Source organism: Rhinoraja longicauda, chromosome 25 (genome assembly GCF_053455715.1).
Source record: "Rhinoraja longicauda isolate Sanriku21f chromosome 25, sRhiLon1.1, whole genome shotgun sequence".
Classification (NCBI taxonomy): Eukaryota; Metazoa; Chordata; class Chondrichthyes; order Rajiformes; family Arhynchobatidae; genus Rhinoraja; species Rhinoraja longicauda.
In genome coordinates this window covers 19,263,085-19,280,282 of record NC_135977.1, presented here as the reverse complement: position 1 = coordinate 19,280,282, position 17,198 = coordinate 19,263,085, and the positions used below count along the sequence as shown (strand labels likewise).

Below are 17,198 nucleotides of genomic sequence, written 5' to 3'. Positions count from 1 at the left end.
AAAATGTTGGTTGATACCAAAGATGGACACAAAATGCTGGAGTAACTCAGCAGGGCAGGCAGGCAGGCAGCCGACAGAGAGGGAGCGAGAGAGAGAGAGAGAGAGAGAGACTGAAACTCATCTGAACAGCCAATCTGAGACTATTTTATTTTATGTTTTAGAAGCAGAGACAGTTCTGCCGGAGGAGCTCAGCGGGTCAGACAGCAGCCGTGGAGGGGGGATGGACAGAGGGGGACAAGGGGGGCGAGTGAGGGTGTTTTGTATAAGAAAATAACTGCAGATGCTGGTCCAAATCGAAGGTATTTATTCACAAAATGCTGGAGTAACTCAGCAGGTCAGGCAGCATCTCAGGAGAGAAGGAATGGGTGACGTTTGGGGGTCGAGGCCCTCCTTCAGACTGATGAGTGTGTTTTGTACATGAGTCTGACAGACATCATTGCGCTAGGGCAGGGCAGGGCGGGGTGGGGATTGACACGAGTGATTCACCTGGGGCGGCGAGAGGAGAGACGTTTATAAGGGAAGGAGCGCAGGAGTTAAAGGGGAGGAGGGTCAGAGGATTTGGGTGAGGAAATATGGCGGAGCAGAGGAACATCCAGTCTGCGGCCAACAAGAGCATTCGGCCCTTCAGGTCGAGCGAGGACTATCTGTACGCCATGAAGGAGGACTTGGCCGAGTGGCTCAACGCGCTGTACGATCTGGATGTCCACGTAGACATGTTCGCGGAGGCGCTGGAGACGGGCTGCGCTCTGTGCCAACACGCCAACAATGTCAACCAGACCGCCCTGGAGTTCGAGCACAGGTGTCCCGGGGCGGCGGGGAGGATGAAGGTGCCCCGCAACCCGGTCACCTTCGCCTCCAGGAACGTCCAGGCCGGCTCCTTCGTCGCCCGCGACAACGTGTCCAACTTCATTGACTGGTGCCGCCGCGACTTGGCCATCAGGGACGCTCTGATGTTCGAGACCAACGACCTGGTCCAGCGCAAGAACGAGAAGAGCTTGGTGCTGTGCCTGCTGGAGGTGGCCCGGCGGGGCTCCAAGTTCGGCATGTTGGCCCCCATGTTGATCCAGATGGAGGAGGAGATCGACGAGGAGATCCGAGATGCCCTGGAAGACGAGGAGGAGGAGGCGTTCCAACCCCGGGTCCAGAGGAGGTTGTGCGACTTCAAGAATCTGGACGCCATGGTAAGCTCAGTCCCAATCCCACCCGTCCACCCAATGCTCAAATGGTTCTTTATTATCACACGTACAGTGTCATAGAGTCATACAGCGTGGAAACAGGCCCTTCGGCCCAACTTGCCCACATCTGCCAACATGTCCCATCTACACTAGTCCCACCTGCTTGCGTTTGGTCCATATCCCTCTAAACCAGTCCTATCCATGTACCTGTCTAAATGTTTCTCTAAACCTGCCTCAACTACCTCCTTCAGCAGCTGATTCCATACACCAACCACCTTTTGTGTGGAAAACGTTACCCCTCAGGTTCTTATTAAATCTGTCCTCGATCTCACCTTAAACCTATGTCCACTGGAGGATGAAATTAGAAACATAGAAAAACAGGTACAGGAGTAAGCCATTCGGCCCTTTGAGTCAGCACCACCATTCAATATGATCATGGCTGATCATCTAAAATCAGTAGCCTGTTCCTACTTTTTCCCCATATACCTTGATTCCTTTAGCCCTAAGAACTAAATCTAGCACTCTCTTGAAAAGATCCAGTGAATTGGCCTTCACTGCCTTCTGTGGCAGAGAATTCCACAGATTCACAATTCTCTGGGTGAAAAAGTGTTTCCTCATCTCAGTCCTAAATGGCCTACCCCTTATTCTTAAAATATGACCCATGGTTCTGGACTCCCCCAACATCGGAAACATTTTTCCTGCATCTAGCCTGTCCAATCCTTTAAGAATTTAATGTTTTTTTAAGATTTCCTCTCATCCTTCTAAATTCCAGTGAATACAAGCCCAGTCGATCCATTCTTTCATCATACGTCAGTCCCGCCATCCTGGGAATTAACCTGGTGAACCTACGTTCCACTCCCTCAATAGCAATAATGTCGTTCCTCAAATTAGGAAACCAAAATTGCACAAAATATTCCAGGTGCGGTCTCACCAGGGCCCTGTACAACTGCAGTAGGACCTCCTTGCTCCTAAACTCAAATCCTCTCGCAATGAATGCCAACATGCCATTAGCTTTCTTCACTGCCTGCTGTACCTACATGTTTACTTTCAGTGACTGATGAACAAGCACACCCAGGTCTCGTTGCACCTCCCCTTTTCCTCAACTGACACCATTCAGATAATAGTCTTGCTTCCTGTTCTTGCCACCAAAGTGGATAACCTCACATTTATCCACAGTATATACTGCATCTGCTCACTCTCCCAACCTATCCAAGTCACCCTACAGCCTCATAGCATCCTCATTGCAGCTCACACTGCCACCCAGCTTTGTGTCATCCGCAAACTTGGAGATGTCACATTTAATTCCTTCGTTTAAATTGCTAATATGTATTGTAAATAACTGGGGTCCCAGCACTGAGCCTTGCTGTACCCAACTAGTCACTGCCTGCTATTCTGAAAATGATGTGTTAATTCCTACTCTTTGCCTCCTGTCTGCCAACCAGTTTTCTGTCCATGTCAATACCCTACCCCCAATACCATGTGCTCTAATTTTGCACACTGATCACTTGTGTGGGACCTTGTCAAAGGCTTTTTGAAAGTCCAGATGCACCATTTAACGGTCCCAACCGCAGCTGTCCATAAAAGCCCATTGCAGCCATTGCCTCCATCTGGTCGTCCTGCAAACCATCGTCCCTCTCCTCGCCCAGCCTCCTTCAGCCATTGTGCCTGGGGTGGGGGGCTACCGCAGCCAACCTCGAGGGCGCAGAAAGACCCCGGTTCTACTTGCGGGCCCTTTGTCACTCATTTCCGCTGCCGTCTCCGTCTCCCTCCTCTCCGGTCCTCGAGGTCCAGCAGGGGCCCATTTAAGAGAGTGAAAAGTTTAATTGTCATTTGTACCAAAAAACTCTACAATTAAATTACTTCTTGCAGCAGCTTACAGGTCCGTAAACGCAGTGCTCTAAGATAACACAATAAACAAAAATTAATCTTTAAATTACAAAAAAACACTCAATATTTAGGTTTAGGTTTATTACTGCCACGTGTATATAGGTACAGTGGAAAGCTTCCTTTTGCATGCTATTCAAACAGATCAGATAATACAGACACAAGGAACTGCAGATGCTGGTTTTCAGACAGTATTATACATAAATGCAATCAAGTCAAACTCTAGTACAAAAGGTAGAGGTACAAAAGGGGAAGATATAGAGTGCAGAATTTAGTTCTCAGCTTTGTCTGTTCTATAGACAAAGTCCAATGTCTGCAATGGGGCAGAGGTGAACCGGACAGTATCCTAGCTTATAGATGCTCATCCATCTACAGACATTGTACTGTGTTGCTGAAAACTAACTTCTCAATTCATTTCCTTTATGGAGACACAGGGAACTGCTGGTGCTGGAATCTTGAGCAAAACGCAAAATGCTGGAGGAAACTCAGCAGGTCAAGCAGCCTCTGGTGAGGGAAATGAACAGGCGGCATTTTGGGTCGGGACCCTTCTTGTTGCCTGTCCATTCTCTCCCCAGATGCTGCATGGCCCACTGAGTTCCACCAGCACTCTGTGTTATATGCAATATTACACTGCTCTGATTTTTTGATTATTGAACCCAATAATAATATTATGCGATTTATTCACAAAATGCTGGAGTAACTCAGCAGGTCAGGCAGCATCTCGGGAGAGAAGGAATGGGTGATGTTTCAGGTCGAGACCCGAAATGTCACCCATTCCTTCTCTCCCGAGATGCTGCCTGACCTGCTGAGTTACTCCAGCATTTTGTGAATAAATCGATTTGTACCAGCATCTGCAGTTATTTTCTTATAATAATATTATGCTGTGCATATTCTTATGACATTGTTTTGCAGTTTAACTGAGGCTGTACAAAGTTCTCAATCTGCACCAATATCACTATCATTTAGAGAACTGGTGTACTTAAGGGCCTTTTAATTTAAGTAACGGATGTCCATTTAATTAGTAACGTGTGGATTTAATTCTGCATTAATATCCAGTTTTGCTTTAAGAAAGGATAGCATTTAATGTACTTGATTTTGGCAGTTTTCATGATAATGTCTTGAGTTGAGATTTTGTCAGTCTGAGCCCAATATCCAGCAATCCCTGAACAAGGAAATAGAAGAAAGTGCAGATGCTGGAACTTTGACAAAGTACAGGAGTAAATCAGTGGGTCAGGTAGCATCTCTAGAGAACATGGAAAGGTGATGTTTCAGGCCGGGACCCTTCAAACTGATTGTAGTTGGGGGAGAGAAAGTTGGAAGAGAAATGAAGACTCCCATCTATCCTATCCATGCCACTTCTAACATGATAAACCTCTGAGACCTTCAGTGTCTGAAGAAGGGTCTGGACCCAAAACGTCACCTATCAATGTTCTCCGGAGATGCGGCCTGACCTGCTGAGTTACTCCGGTACTTTGTGTCCTTTTGTGAGACACCTTTGATCCCCGTTGTATCCCCACCCCATGTGCCACCCCAATGAAGCAGGCTGAATGAATTTGGATGTATTTTGCTTGTTGAATTTGCACCTTAACTGCTGGCGTGACTCAGCGACTATCTATCTCCTTGAATATGTGTCTGTGAGCACTATTTCCAAGACAGCCACTTATTTCATTTGCGTGCTTACCCTGCAGTTTATAGATTACTGGCCAAAAGCACCTTGTTGCTAAATCGGGAAGTTAACCTGCAGGTGTGTCAAGAGTGTTTAATTGTCATCAGTTCCAGCAACAGAACAGTAACATTCCCCCTTGCTGCAGTTTCACAGGCCGGGAAATGCAATCACACGGAAATAAACATAAAGGAATCAGAAATGCAATAACTTAATAATCAGTACTACTAGGTAATCGGACCATAACAGTGCAAAACTAAAGTTCAATCAAAACAAAGTCCATGGTAGATCATAGTTGTTGATGTAGGGGTTAGTGTTTAAGAGCCTAACGATTGTTTGGGAAGAAGCTTTTCTTGAACCTGGAGGTCACGGTTTTCAGGCTCCTGTACCTTCTTCCTGATGATAGATGCAAGATGAGGACATGGCCAGGGTGGTGTGGGTCTTTGCTATCAGCTGTCTTTTTGAAGCAACGCCTGTACATCCACTGTAGAAGACAAGCAAGCCTGCCTGATGTTAATTACAGGCCCACCGCTGATTTTCGGGCAACTGACGGTCCAACCATCCCCCCCGCCCCCCCTCTCCCCCCCCACCCCCTCCTCCCCCACCCCCTGTAATCCGAACAAAATCCCCTCCTGTGGACGGGGCTCTGGAGATGCTGCCTGACCCGCTGAGTTACTCTCGCACTTTGTGTCTCTCCTTGGTCTGAAGAAGGGTCCCGACCCGAAACGTCACCTGTCCATGTTCTCCTGAGATGCTGCCTGACCCACTGACTTACTCCAGCAGTCTGTGTCATTTCCTGAGTATTAATCTGTCCTTTCAAATGGAAGTTCTGGTATTTTTCCATGCTACAGAAACAACTGACGAGGAAGAAAAATGTTGATTTGTTTTGTTTTTATGCTTGATGTTGCTCTTCCTGGGGCTAAATTTTAAATGGTGCCAAAGATGCTTTTTAACCCTAAAGATCAAGTATGCATTGAGAGGTTTATGACGTTGCCCTTGGTTGGTTTGGTTTGCAGCTCCTTTGTCAGCTTACCTCTGTGAAAAGATTATCATCTTGGCAGCTTTACTCATTGAATGACTGCTTCGATAGGAGAGTGGCAATGTAAGGTTCGACTGATTTACAAGATTCAAACAAGCTTGTAGCAATTTGCAAGGTTATTTGTACTGCAGGCACTGGTATTTTTGGGGGGGAGTAATTTATACCTGTTATTATTATACCACTAATCCTACATGAGAAACTGAGATGCCAGCATGTATGCAAATGCTTGCCACGTGCCCTTCGTGGGGTTGGCTGTTGTCTAAACTTCTAATATTGCTTTTTAAAAATTGTATGTTCAGAAATTTGTTCAGCAGTGTGCAGTTCAATATCTAGGTTGTAGTTACATTTCCCGACCTTGATTACAGGCCCAGCTCACAATACAGTGGTTAGTAATTGCATAACAATCTCCAGAGAGAGAGAATGGAAACAGCCCCTTCGGCCCATGCTGACCATCAGCCACCCATTTACACCAATCCTGCACAAGGCATGAAAAACGCACAGCAGGGAAACAGGCCCTTCGACCCAATTTGACCATGTCGGCCAATATGCCCCATCTACACTGGTCCCCCCTGCCAGCGTTTGGCCCATATCCTTCTAAACCTTTCCTAGTAGGTTAATTGTAGGTTAATTTAAATGGCTTAATCTACTCCAACTTTATTCTCTCCATATTGTCATTATTTTCCCCTCTCTTATGTGGATTTTGCTAGGACTCGAGGGCCTGAGATGTAAGGAGAGATTTTATAGAGGTATATAAAATCATGAGGGGAATGGATTAAGTTAATGCACAGAGACTTGTATCCGTGGTAGGGGAGTCAAATACCAGAGGGCATAGGTTTAAGATGAGAGGGGAAATATTCAATAGGAACCTGAGGAACAACACTATTTCACACAAAGGTTGAGGGTATATGGGACGAGCTGCCAGAGGAGGTGGTTGATGCAGGTACTATAACAGCATTTAACAGACACTTGGACAGATACATGGTAGGAAAGGTATAAAGGGATATGGGACAAGCTATGATGGGGCATTTTGGTTGGCATGGGAATGTTGGGCCAAAGGGCCTGTTTCTGCTCCCTGTGATCTTGCTCCAGATTCACACAGTGACGCTAAACTGTCCTTAATCTATTTTGGGGCTTAACGTGTTTCAGATTAGCTTTAACCTCATTTTGTCTTTGACTTTTTATTATACGGGAAATTCGTTATAACGTCAAGTCAAATGTTCTGAAACTCACAGCAAATAGAATTTGTAGGTGCAAATAATAAATGGTGCCTCTCTGATATGTATGGATCCACATAGAAAATAGGTGCAGGAGGAGGCCATTCGGCCCTTCGAGCCAGCACCGCCATTCATTGTGATCATGGCTGATCATCCCCAATCAATGCCCCGTGCCTGCCTTCTCCCCATATCCCTTGATTCCACTAGCCCCTAGAACTCTATCTAACTCTCTCTTAAATCCATCCAGTGATTTGGCTTCCACTGCCCTCTGTGGCAATAGATTTTTTAAATGGAACAATACATTTTTTTTAATGGATTTTTCTCATTGTTTCCACAGTCCAGCTGTTAAACAGGTCCTTTTTATTTTTTAAACAGATGTGCCTGAGCCATCATGATTGATTGATACTTTGACATGTCACAGTGAAATTCTTAGCTTTGCATGCCGTGCACAAGGCATGCAAAGAGTCGGAATATAGTGTGGCAGCAAAGTTACAAAGTGGTCCCCAATGGCCCCTCTTTGTTCTCAGCGGCCCTCCTCATACCAGGCCCCTCTTTGTAGCAGCCATCCAAGGTCATGCGGTAACTGTAGTCACTGTGGGGAGCATAGCCACCCGATGCCGTACACAATAAACAATAGTGTGATAACGGTCAAATAATCAGTATAATGCATACCAATTTCTCCCAGGCTCCTGATCTCCTTTCTCTTATCCTCCCCCCCTTCAACCACTTCCATCTGAAAAACGTTTCCGACCCAAAACGTCATCTAACCATGTTCTCCGGAGCTGCTGCCTGACCCGCTGAGTTAATCCAGCTCTTTGTTTCTTTGCTTGCAATCTGGCATCAGCTCTTCCTTGTATAGAAACATAGAAAATAGGTGCAGGAGTAGGCCATTCGGCCCTTTGAGCCTGCACCGCCATTCAATATGATCATGGCTGATCATCCAGCTCAGTAACCTGTACCTGCCTTCTCTCCATACCCCCTGATCCCTTTAGCCACAAGGGCCACATCTAACTCCCTCTTAAATATAGCCAATGAACTGGCCTCAACTACCTTCTGTGGCAGAGAATTCCACAGACTCACCACTCTCTGTGTGAAAAAAATGTTTTCTCATCTCGGTCCTAAAAGACTTCCCCCTTATCCTTAAGCTGTGACCCCTAGTTCTGGACTTCCCCAACATCGGGAACAATCTTCCCGCATCTAGCCTGTCCAACCCCTTAAGAATTTTATATGTTTCTATAAGACACACCCACATCCCTTCCTCTGGCTTCACCTTTCACGCTCCTTTTCTCTCTATTGCACTGCCTTTAGTCTTTTCATCTCAAGCCTCTGTCCAACCATCAACCGATCAAACACCTGCCCCCCCCCACCCCTCACCTGTATCCACCCATCACTCGCTTGGCTTTTTTTCTGTCTCCCTTCCAGCATTCTTTCCCCCACTGTGATCAGTCTGAAGAAGGGACCCGACCCAAAATATCACCTATTCATATCCTCCAGAGATGCTGCCTGACCCACTGAGTTAGACTTTAGAGACACAGAGCAGAAACAGGCCCTTCGGCCCACCGAGTCTGCGCCGACCACCGATCCCCATACACTAGCACTGTCCTACACACACTAGGGACAAGTTACAATTTTACAGAAGTTAATTAACCTACAAACATGCACTTCTTTTTTTTTTTAGTTATCAAAAATTGTGCTCAATTATTTAAAAAACAATATTTACAATACAATAAAACAAAACATAACCTGCCACCAGAATACTATACAAACAAATATACCAAATGAAACTACTAAACATAGAAACATAGAAAATAGGTGCAGGAGTAGGCCATTCGGCCCTTCGAGCCTGCACCGCCATTCAATATGATCATGGCTGATCATCCAGCTCAGTAACCTGTACCTGCCTTCCCTCCATACCCCCTGATCCCTTTAGCCACAAGGGCCACATCTAACTCCCTTTTAAATATAGCCAATGAACTGGCCTCAACTACCTTTTGTGGCAGAGAATTCCACAGACTCACCACTCTCTGTGTGAAGAAATGTTTTCTCATCTCGGTCCTAAAAGACTTCCCCCTTATCCTTAAGTTGTGACCCCTAGTTCTGGACTTCCCCAACATCGGGAACAATCTTCCCGCATCTAGCCTCTCCAACCCCTTAAGAATTTTATATGTTTCTATAAGATCCCCCCTCAGTCTTCTAAATTCCATTAAATAAATACAATTATTAAATAAATAAATACAATTATATTACAATCCCCATCCAATCCCCGCGGTGCCCAGCGGTCCCGGAAATCCCCCAAGGGTGCCCGTGGACAGCGCGTGGTCCCTCTCCAACACCACCCGGGCGCGGACGTAACCCCGGAAAATGGGTAGGCAGCCGGCTCAGGCAGAACCCTCTTCCGCCTGGCGCTATGAGTCACGGATGGCCGGCTTGGCCAGGCCTCGGGAGCAAACCCAACCAGGACATCTTCGGCCCTACCCTCAACATGCACTTCTTTAGAATGTGGAGTGAAACCGGAGCACCCGGAGAAAACCCACGCAGTTACGGGGAGAACCTACAAACTCCAGACTGATAGCACCCATAGACAGGATCGAACTCAGGTCTCTGACGCTGTTAGGCAGCAGCTCTACCGCTGTGCCACTGTGCCACCCTGCACTAGAGTTCCTCCAGCATTTTGTGTTCTTTCCTGCAGGATGATGGTGGATGATGCCAAACTCCAGACAGCTAATCCAGTTACAGCAGGTTGAGTTGTCCTCACTCTGCACTTGTGCTGCTTTGGCAAATGTGGTCAATACTAATTGACTGAAATGGCTCTGCACCGATCAATTTAATGTTGGCCGAAGCCAACATCCTTGAAAGCCTTGCCAATGGTGCATTTGGATGTGACTGAGTTGTAAAAGAGGCAATCTTGGACCTGACTTCTGGTTTAGTTGGCTGGACAGTGAGACGGTTTGGTGTTTAGAGATACAGTATGGAAACCGACCGGCCCCTTCGGCCCACCGAGTCCACGCTGCCCATCGATCGCCTGTTCGCACTAGTCCCACTTTCTCATCCACTCCCTACACACTAGGGGTAATTTCCAGAGGCCAATTAGCCTGCAAACGCGTACATCTTTGGAATGTTAGATGTATCCAGAATACCAGACGAAACCCGTGCAGTCACAGGGAGAACTTGCAAACTCCACACAGCCAACATCTGAGGTCAGGATTGAACCTGGGTCACTAGTGCTGTGAGGCAGCAGCTCTACCGTCTGCACCACTGTACCTCCGGGCTATTTGCAGGGCTAAGGGCAGAGGTTGTCTAATAATGTAGGAAGGAACTGCAGATGCTGATTAAAACCGAAGGTGGACACAAAATGCTGTAATAACTCAGCGGGACAGACAGCATCTTTGGAGAGAAGGAATCGGTGATGTTTCAGGTCAAGACCCTTCTTCAGACTGATGTCTGATTTCTTGATTGAAAGGTACAGCATGGAAACAGGCCCTTCAGCCCACCGAGGCCACGCTGACCACTCACACCAGTTCTGCGTTATCCTACTTTTTCATCCGCACCCTACACAATAGGGTCAATTTACAGAGGGACAATTAACCTACAAACCCACAGTTCTTGTGGATGTGGAAGGAAACCGTAGCACCCAGTGTTTGGGCGTGCAGTTTGCTGGATTGCTCTTGTACAGAGTTAGAATGGCTTCAATGGGCTGAATGGATTCCTTCAATTCAGTAACCACTCTGAGATTGTGCTGCATTTGGTCTTTAATGTTTGGGTACACAAACATAAAAAGAAACCATTTGGGGCAATATTAGGCTGTAGATCAACCAAACTGTGTTGTGAGAAAGACTGAAAATGAAGGGAGATTTAAAAAATCTTTAAGTAAAGCTTCTATGTAAATTGCTATTCTTTACCTAAAATAAATACTATTTACAAGCATGCATTTCAGTATGCAGAATTATCGCTACATTTCTACTAACACGTCATTGGTTTAATTTGACTTCATTGAGAGTTTATTATAATCGTGTGCATAGAAAATAAACTAAAGTTCAAATCCAGCAATGATGATCAGTAACATAATAATTCCAAAACTTAATTTTGACCTTTGGAATGAAAGTTGGATTTGTTGTAATCCAGATGTAAAATATAGAAGCCTTCATTTTCAGCAGATAAAGCTCCAAATAGATTAAAGATCTGCCCTCTAGTCTGACATTTCCATCCTGGGGAAAAAGGTTCTGTGTTAACCCGATCTACATCGATATACTAAAACTCTCGTTTGTTTGTTTCTTTGTTCCTCAACTACAGCCAAAACGGTACACGATAGCGCGACAATTTTAGGCCCACCTTACTCACCGTCGTCCCTTTGGTGCTAATGGAAGTTGTTTCATTGAAATCGGTGTTATATTTTTTAAGTTATTTGCATTTTAAAGTTTAAATCTATCTCCTAGAGACAATAGACAATAGGTGCAGGAGGAGGCCATTCGGCCCTTCGAGCCAGCACCGCCATTCAATGTGATCACGGCTGATCATTCTCAATCAGTACCCCGTTCCTGCCTTCTCCCCATACCCCCTGACTCCGCTATCCTTAAGAGCTCTATCCAGCTCTCTCTTGAATGCATTCAGAGAATTGGCCTCCACTGCCTTCTGAGGCAGAGAATTCCACAGATTCACAACTCTCTGACTGAAAAAGTTTTTCCTCATCTCAGTTCGAAATGGCCTACCCCTTATTCTTAAACTGTGGCCCCTTGTTTCGGGACTCCCCCAACATTGGGAACATGTTTCCTGCCTCTAATATGTCCAACCCCTTAATAATCTTATACGTTTCGATAAGATAGACAATAGACAATAGGTGCAGGAGTAGGCCATTCAGCCCTTCGAGCCAGCACCGCCATTCAATGCGATCATGGCTGATCACTCTCAATCAGTACCCCCTTCCTGCCTTCTCCCCATACCCCCTCACTCCGCTATCATTAAGAGCTCTATCCAGCTCTCTCTTGAAAGCATCCAACGAATTGGCCTCCACTGCCTTCTGAGGCAGAGAATTCCACACCTTCACCACTCTCTGACTGAAAAAGTTCTTCCTCATCTCCGTTCTAAATGGCCTACCCCTTATTCTTAAACTGTGGCCCCTTGTTCTGGACTCCCCCAACATTGGGAACATGTTTCCTGCCTCTAATGTGTCCAATCCCCTAATTATCTTATATGTTTCAATAAGATCCCCCCTCATCCTTCTAAATTCCAGTGTATACAAGCCCAATCGCTCCAGCCTTTCAACATACGACAGTCCCGCCATTCCGGGAATTAACCTAGTGAACCTATGCCCTCCATAGCAAGAATATCCTTCCTCAAATTTGGAGACCAAAACTGCACACAGTACTCCAGGTACGGTCTCACCAGGGCCCGGTACAACTGTAGAAGGACCTCTTTGCTCCTATACTCAACTCCTCTTGTTACGAAGGCCAACATTCCATTGGCTTTCTTCACTGCCTGCTGTACCTGCATGCTTCCTTTCATTGACTGATGCACTAGGACACCCAGATCTCGTTGAACTCCCCCTCCTCCTAACTTGACACCATTCAGATAATAATCTGCCTTTCTATTCTTACTTCCAAAGTGAATAACCTCACACTTATCTACATTAAACTGCATCTGCCATGTATCCGCCCACTCACACAACCTGTCCAAGTCACCCTGCAGCCTTATTGCATCTTCCTCACAATTCACACTACCCCCCAGCTTAGTATCATCTGCAAATTTGCTAATGGTACTTTTAATCCCTTCGTCTAAGTCATTAATGTATATTGTAAATAGCTGGGGTCCCAGCACCGAACCTTGCGGTACCCCACTGGTCACTGCCTGCCATTCCGAAAGGGCCCCATTTATCCCCACTCTTTGCTTTCTGTCTGTCAACCAATTTTCTATCCATGTCAGTACCCTACCCCCAATACCATGTGCCCTAATTTTGCCCACTAATCTCCTATGTGGGACCTTGTCGAAGGCTTTCTGAAATTCGAGGTACACCACATCCACTGACTCTCCCCTGTCAATTTTCCTAGTTACATCCTCAAAAAATTCCAGTAGATTTGTCAAGCATGATTTCCCCTTCGTAAATCCATGCTGACTCGGAATGATCCCGTTACTGCTATCCAAATGCTCAGCAATTTCGTCTTTTATAATTGACTCCAGCATCTTCCCCACCACTGATGTCAGACTAACTGGTCTATAATTACCCGTTTTCTCTCTCCCTCCTTTCTTAAAAAGTGGGATAACATTTGCTATCCTCCAATCCACAGGAACTGATCCTGAATCTATAGAACATTGAAAAATGATCTCCAATGCTTCCACTATTTCTAGAGCCACCTCCTTAAGTACCCTGGGATGCAGACCATCAGGCCCTGGGGATTTATCAGCCTTCAGTCCCATCAGTCTACCCAAAACCATTTCCTGCCTAATGTGGATTTCCTTCAGTTCCTCCATCACCCTAGGTTCTCCGGCCCCTAGATCATTTGGGAGATTGTGTGTATCTTCCTCAGTGAAGACAGATCCAAAGTAACAGTTTAACTCGTCTGCCATTTCTTTGTTCCCATAATAAATTCCCCTGCTTCTGTCTTCAAGGGACCCACATTTCCCTTGACTATTTTTTTCCTCTTCACGTACCTAAAAAAACTTTTGCTATCCTCCTTTATATTATTGGCTAGTTTACCCTCGTACCTCATCTTTTCTCCCCGTATTGCCTTTTTAGTTAACTTTTGTTGCTCTTTAAAAGAGTCCCAATCCTCTGTCTTCCCACTCTTCTTTGCTATGTTATACTTCCTCTCCTTAATTTTTATGCTGTCCCTGACTTCCCTTGTCAGCCACAGGTGTCTCTTACTCCCCTTAAAGTCTTTCCACCTCTTTGGAATAAATTGATCTTGCAACCTCTGCATTATTCCCAGGAATACCTGCCATTGCTGTTCTACCGTCTTCCCTGCTAGGGCCTCCTTCCAGTCAATTTTGGCCAGCTCCTGCCTCATGCCTCTGTAATCCCCTTTGCTATACTGTAATACTGACACTTCCGATTTTCCCTTCTGCCTTTCCATTTGCAGAGTAAAACTTATCATGTTGTGATCACTGCCTCCTAATGGATGTGAGGAAGATGCTATGAGAGATCTCCTCTCATCCTTCTAACTTCCAGTGTATGCAAGCCTAGTCGCTCCAGTCTTTCAACATATGAAAGTCCCGCCATTCCGGGAATTAACCTAGTAAACCTACGCTGCACGCCCTCAATAGCAAGAATATCCTTCCTCAAATTTGGAGACCAAAACTGCACACAGTATTCAAGGTGCGTTCTCACTAGGGCCCTGTGCAACTGCAGAAGGACCTCTTTGCTCCTATACTCAACTCCTCTTGTTATGAAGGCCAACATTCCATTGGCTTTCTTCACTGCCTGCTGTACCTGCATGCTTCCTTTCAGTGACTGATGCACTAGGACACCCAGATCTCCTTGTACGTCCCCTGTTCCTAACTTGACACCATTCAGATAATACTCTGCCTTCCTATTCTTACCACCAAAGTGGATAACCTCACACTTATCCACATTAAACTGCATTTGCCATGCATCCGCCCACTCACACAACCTGTCCAAGTCACCCTGCAACCTCATAGCATCTTCCTCACAGTTCACACTACCACCCAGCTTTGGTGGGGGGTGGAGGGGGGGGAGGGAGGGAAGGGGAGGAGGGAGAAGGGAGGATAGGGGGGTTGAGGAGGATGGAGTGGGGGAGAGGGGAAGGGGGGAGGGGAAAGGGAGGGGAGGAAGGAGGGAGGGGGAGGGTGAGGGAGAGGGGGAGGGGGGGAGAAGAGCATGCTGCACCAATGCAGGGGAGGTTTGGGCCCAACGGCTCCACTTGTTCTAGTCTCTTGTAATTTTATATACTATCAGGCCTTCTCTTAACCTCTGACATTACAGAGAAAACAATCCACATTTGTTTAACCTCGCTGTGCGGCTAATACCCTCTAATCCAGACAGCATTCTGCTAAACCTCTTCTGCACGCTCTCCAAAGTCTCTACACCCTTCCTGTAAATGGAGTAACTTGAACTGCACCCGATAGTAATTGATTAGTTTAAAATCTATTAAAAAATATATTGCTCATTCAATAATATCTGAAACAGTCGAGGAACAAGGCATGTTTGTCATCTTTTAGTTTAGTTTAGAGGTACAGCGCGGAAACGGGTCCTCCGATTCCGCGCTGGCCAGCGATCCCCGCACACTAACGCTATCCTGTACATGCTAGGCACAATCTACAATTTTACCATGCCAATTAGCCTACAAACCTGTATGTCTTTGGAATGTGGGAGGAAACTGGAACACCGGAGAAACCCCATGCAGATCACGGGGAGAATGTACAAATCTGTACAGATAGCACCCGTGGTCAGGATCGAACTGGGCGCTGTAAGGCAGTAACTCAACCGCTGCGCCATTGTGCCGTCCTATTTGAGGAAGGATATTCTTGCTATTGAGGGCGTGCAGCGTAGGTTTACCAGGTTAATTCCCGGAATGGCAGGACTGTCATATGTTGAAAGACTGGAGCGACTAGGCTTGTATACACTGGAATTTAGAAGGATGAGATCGAAACGTATAAGATTATTAAGGGGTTGGACACGTTAGAGGCAGGAAACATGTTCCCAATGTTGGGGGAGTCCAGAACAAGGGCCCACAGTTTAAGAATAAGGGGTAGGCCATTTAGAACTGAGATGAGGAAAAACTTTTTCAATCAGAGACTTGTGAATCTGTGGAATTCTCTGCCTCAGAAGGCAGTGGAGGCCAATTCTCTGAATGCATTCAAGAGAGAGCTAGATAGAGCTCTTAAGGATAGCGGAGTCAGGGGGTATGGGGAGAAGGCAGGAACGGGGTACTGATTGAGAATGATCAGCCATGATCACATTGAATGGCGGTGCTGGCTCGAAGGGCCAAATGGCCTCCTCCTGCACCTATTGTCTATCTGTACTGAGTCTATTTTTCTTTTTTGACCTCAACCTTTTCTCTCCTAATGGCGTTGACTGATTGCGATCTGGTTTCACATCCGCTTGCCCAAGTACTGTCCTTGAGGTATTAAGTCTCAATGAAACTTGAACTTGTGGGCTGCCTGGAAGCTAAGTTGGTGGAACGGTTGACTGGTGTATTGTTCACCAAGCTCTGAAGGGAATCATTCTCCTCGACTCCAGCTGCAGCAAGCATCTCATCTTCAGACAAAAGAACTCGCTTCAGTTCAAACCCAAATGAAAATAGATTTATTGGCTCTTTAGGATTCGAGGACGGCTGTCTACAAAACGGGACTAAAAGGCCTTGTACAGTTGCAATTCCGAGAGGGGAAAAATACCACGATTCATCCCCGGATATTGAAAATGACGCAGCGAGGTTTTGTAGTTCTCGTAAACAGATTAAAATGCATTTGACTTTACAGAATAATCAGTGACCCTGCTAGAAAGGGTTGTAGAATACCACAAATGTCTTGCTGTGCTGACATTTCCCAGCAAGAACTGTTAATAATTTAAAGATCGGATGCTTGGTTTTATTAATTATTGGATTTTAGAGTCATAGAGTCTCTGTGACTCTGAGCATGGAAACAGTCCCTTCGGCCCAACTTGTTCTTGTCGTACACTATGCTCTATCTAAACTAGTCCCAACTTCCCTTGTTTGGCCCATATCTATCTAAACCTTTCCTATCCATGGACCCGTCCAATGGCTTTTAAATGTCATTGTACCTGCCTCAACTACCTCCTCTGGCAACTCGTTCCATATACCCACCATCTGTTTGGAAAAAAAAGTTGTCCCTCAGGTTCCTATTAGTTCTTTCCCCTCTCACCTTAAACCTATGTCCTCTGGTTCTTGATTCCCTTACCCTAGGTAAAAGACTCTGCACATTCACTCTATCTATTCCCCTCATGATTTTGTGCAAGACTCTGTTTTGAATATCGCTATATTTCTGCCTGTGTTATTCCTGGTGTTAAGATTATCAAGAATAGAAAACACTCTTTCAGTCACACTTTTTTCATGGTCAAGTTGTTTAGTTTAGAGACTACAGTGTGGAAACAGCCCCTACTGCCCACCAACTCCACACTGACCATCGATAGCCAGTTCACACTAGCTCTATGTTATCCAACTTTCCCTACACACTGTACAGAATGAACAGATGGTGTTTTCGGTCGGGACCCTTCTTCAAACTGATTCACACCAGAAAGGTCTTGACCCAAAGCA

The 17,198-nt window shown here is 45.9% G+C and overlaps 1 protein-coding gene across 1 annotated transcript in view; it reads left to right on the top strand.

Annotated features, from left to right (window-relative positions):
* Positions 1 to 498: 498 nt before the first annotated feature.
* Positions 499 to 17,198, top strand: part of gas2l1 (growth arrest-specific 2 like 1) — a 54,735-nt gene continuing 38,035 nt past the window's right edge. Inside the window, exon 1 of the mRNA XM_078421539.1 lies at positions 499 to 1,181. Within this exon, the coding sequence (XP_078277665.1) occupies positions 573 to 1,181 (609 nt within the window). The 5' untranslated portion in view covers positions 499 to 572. The remainder of the gene's footprint in view (positions 1,182 to 17,198) is intronic.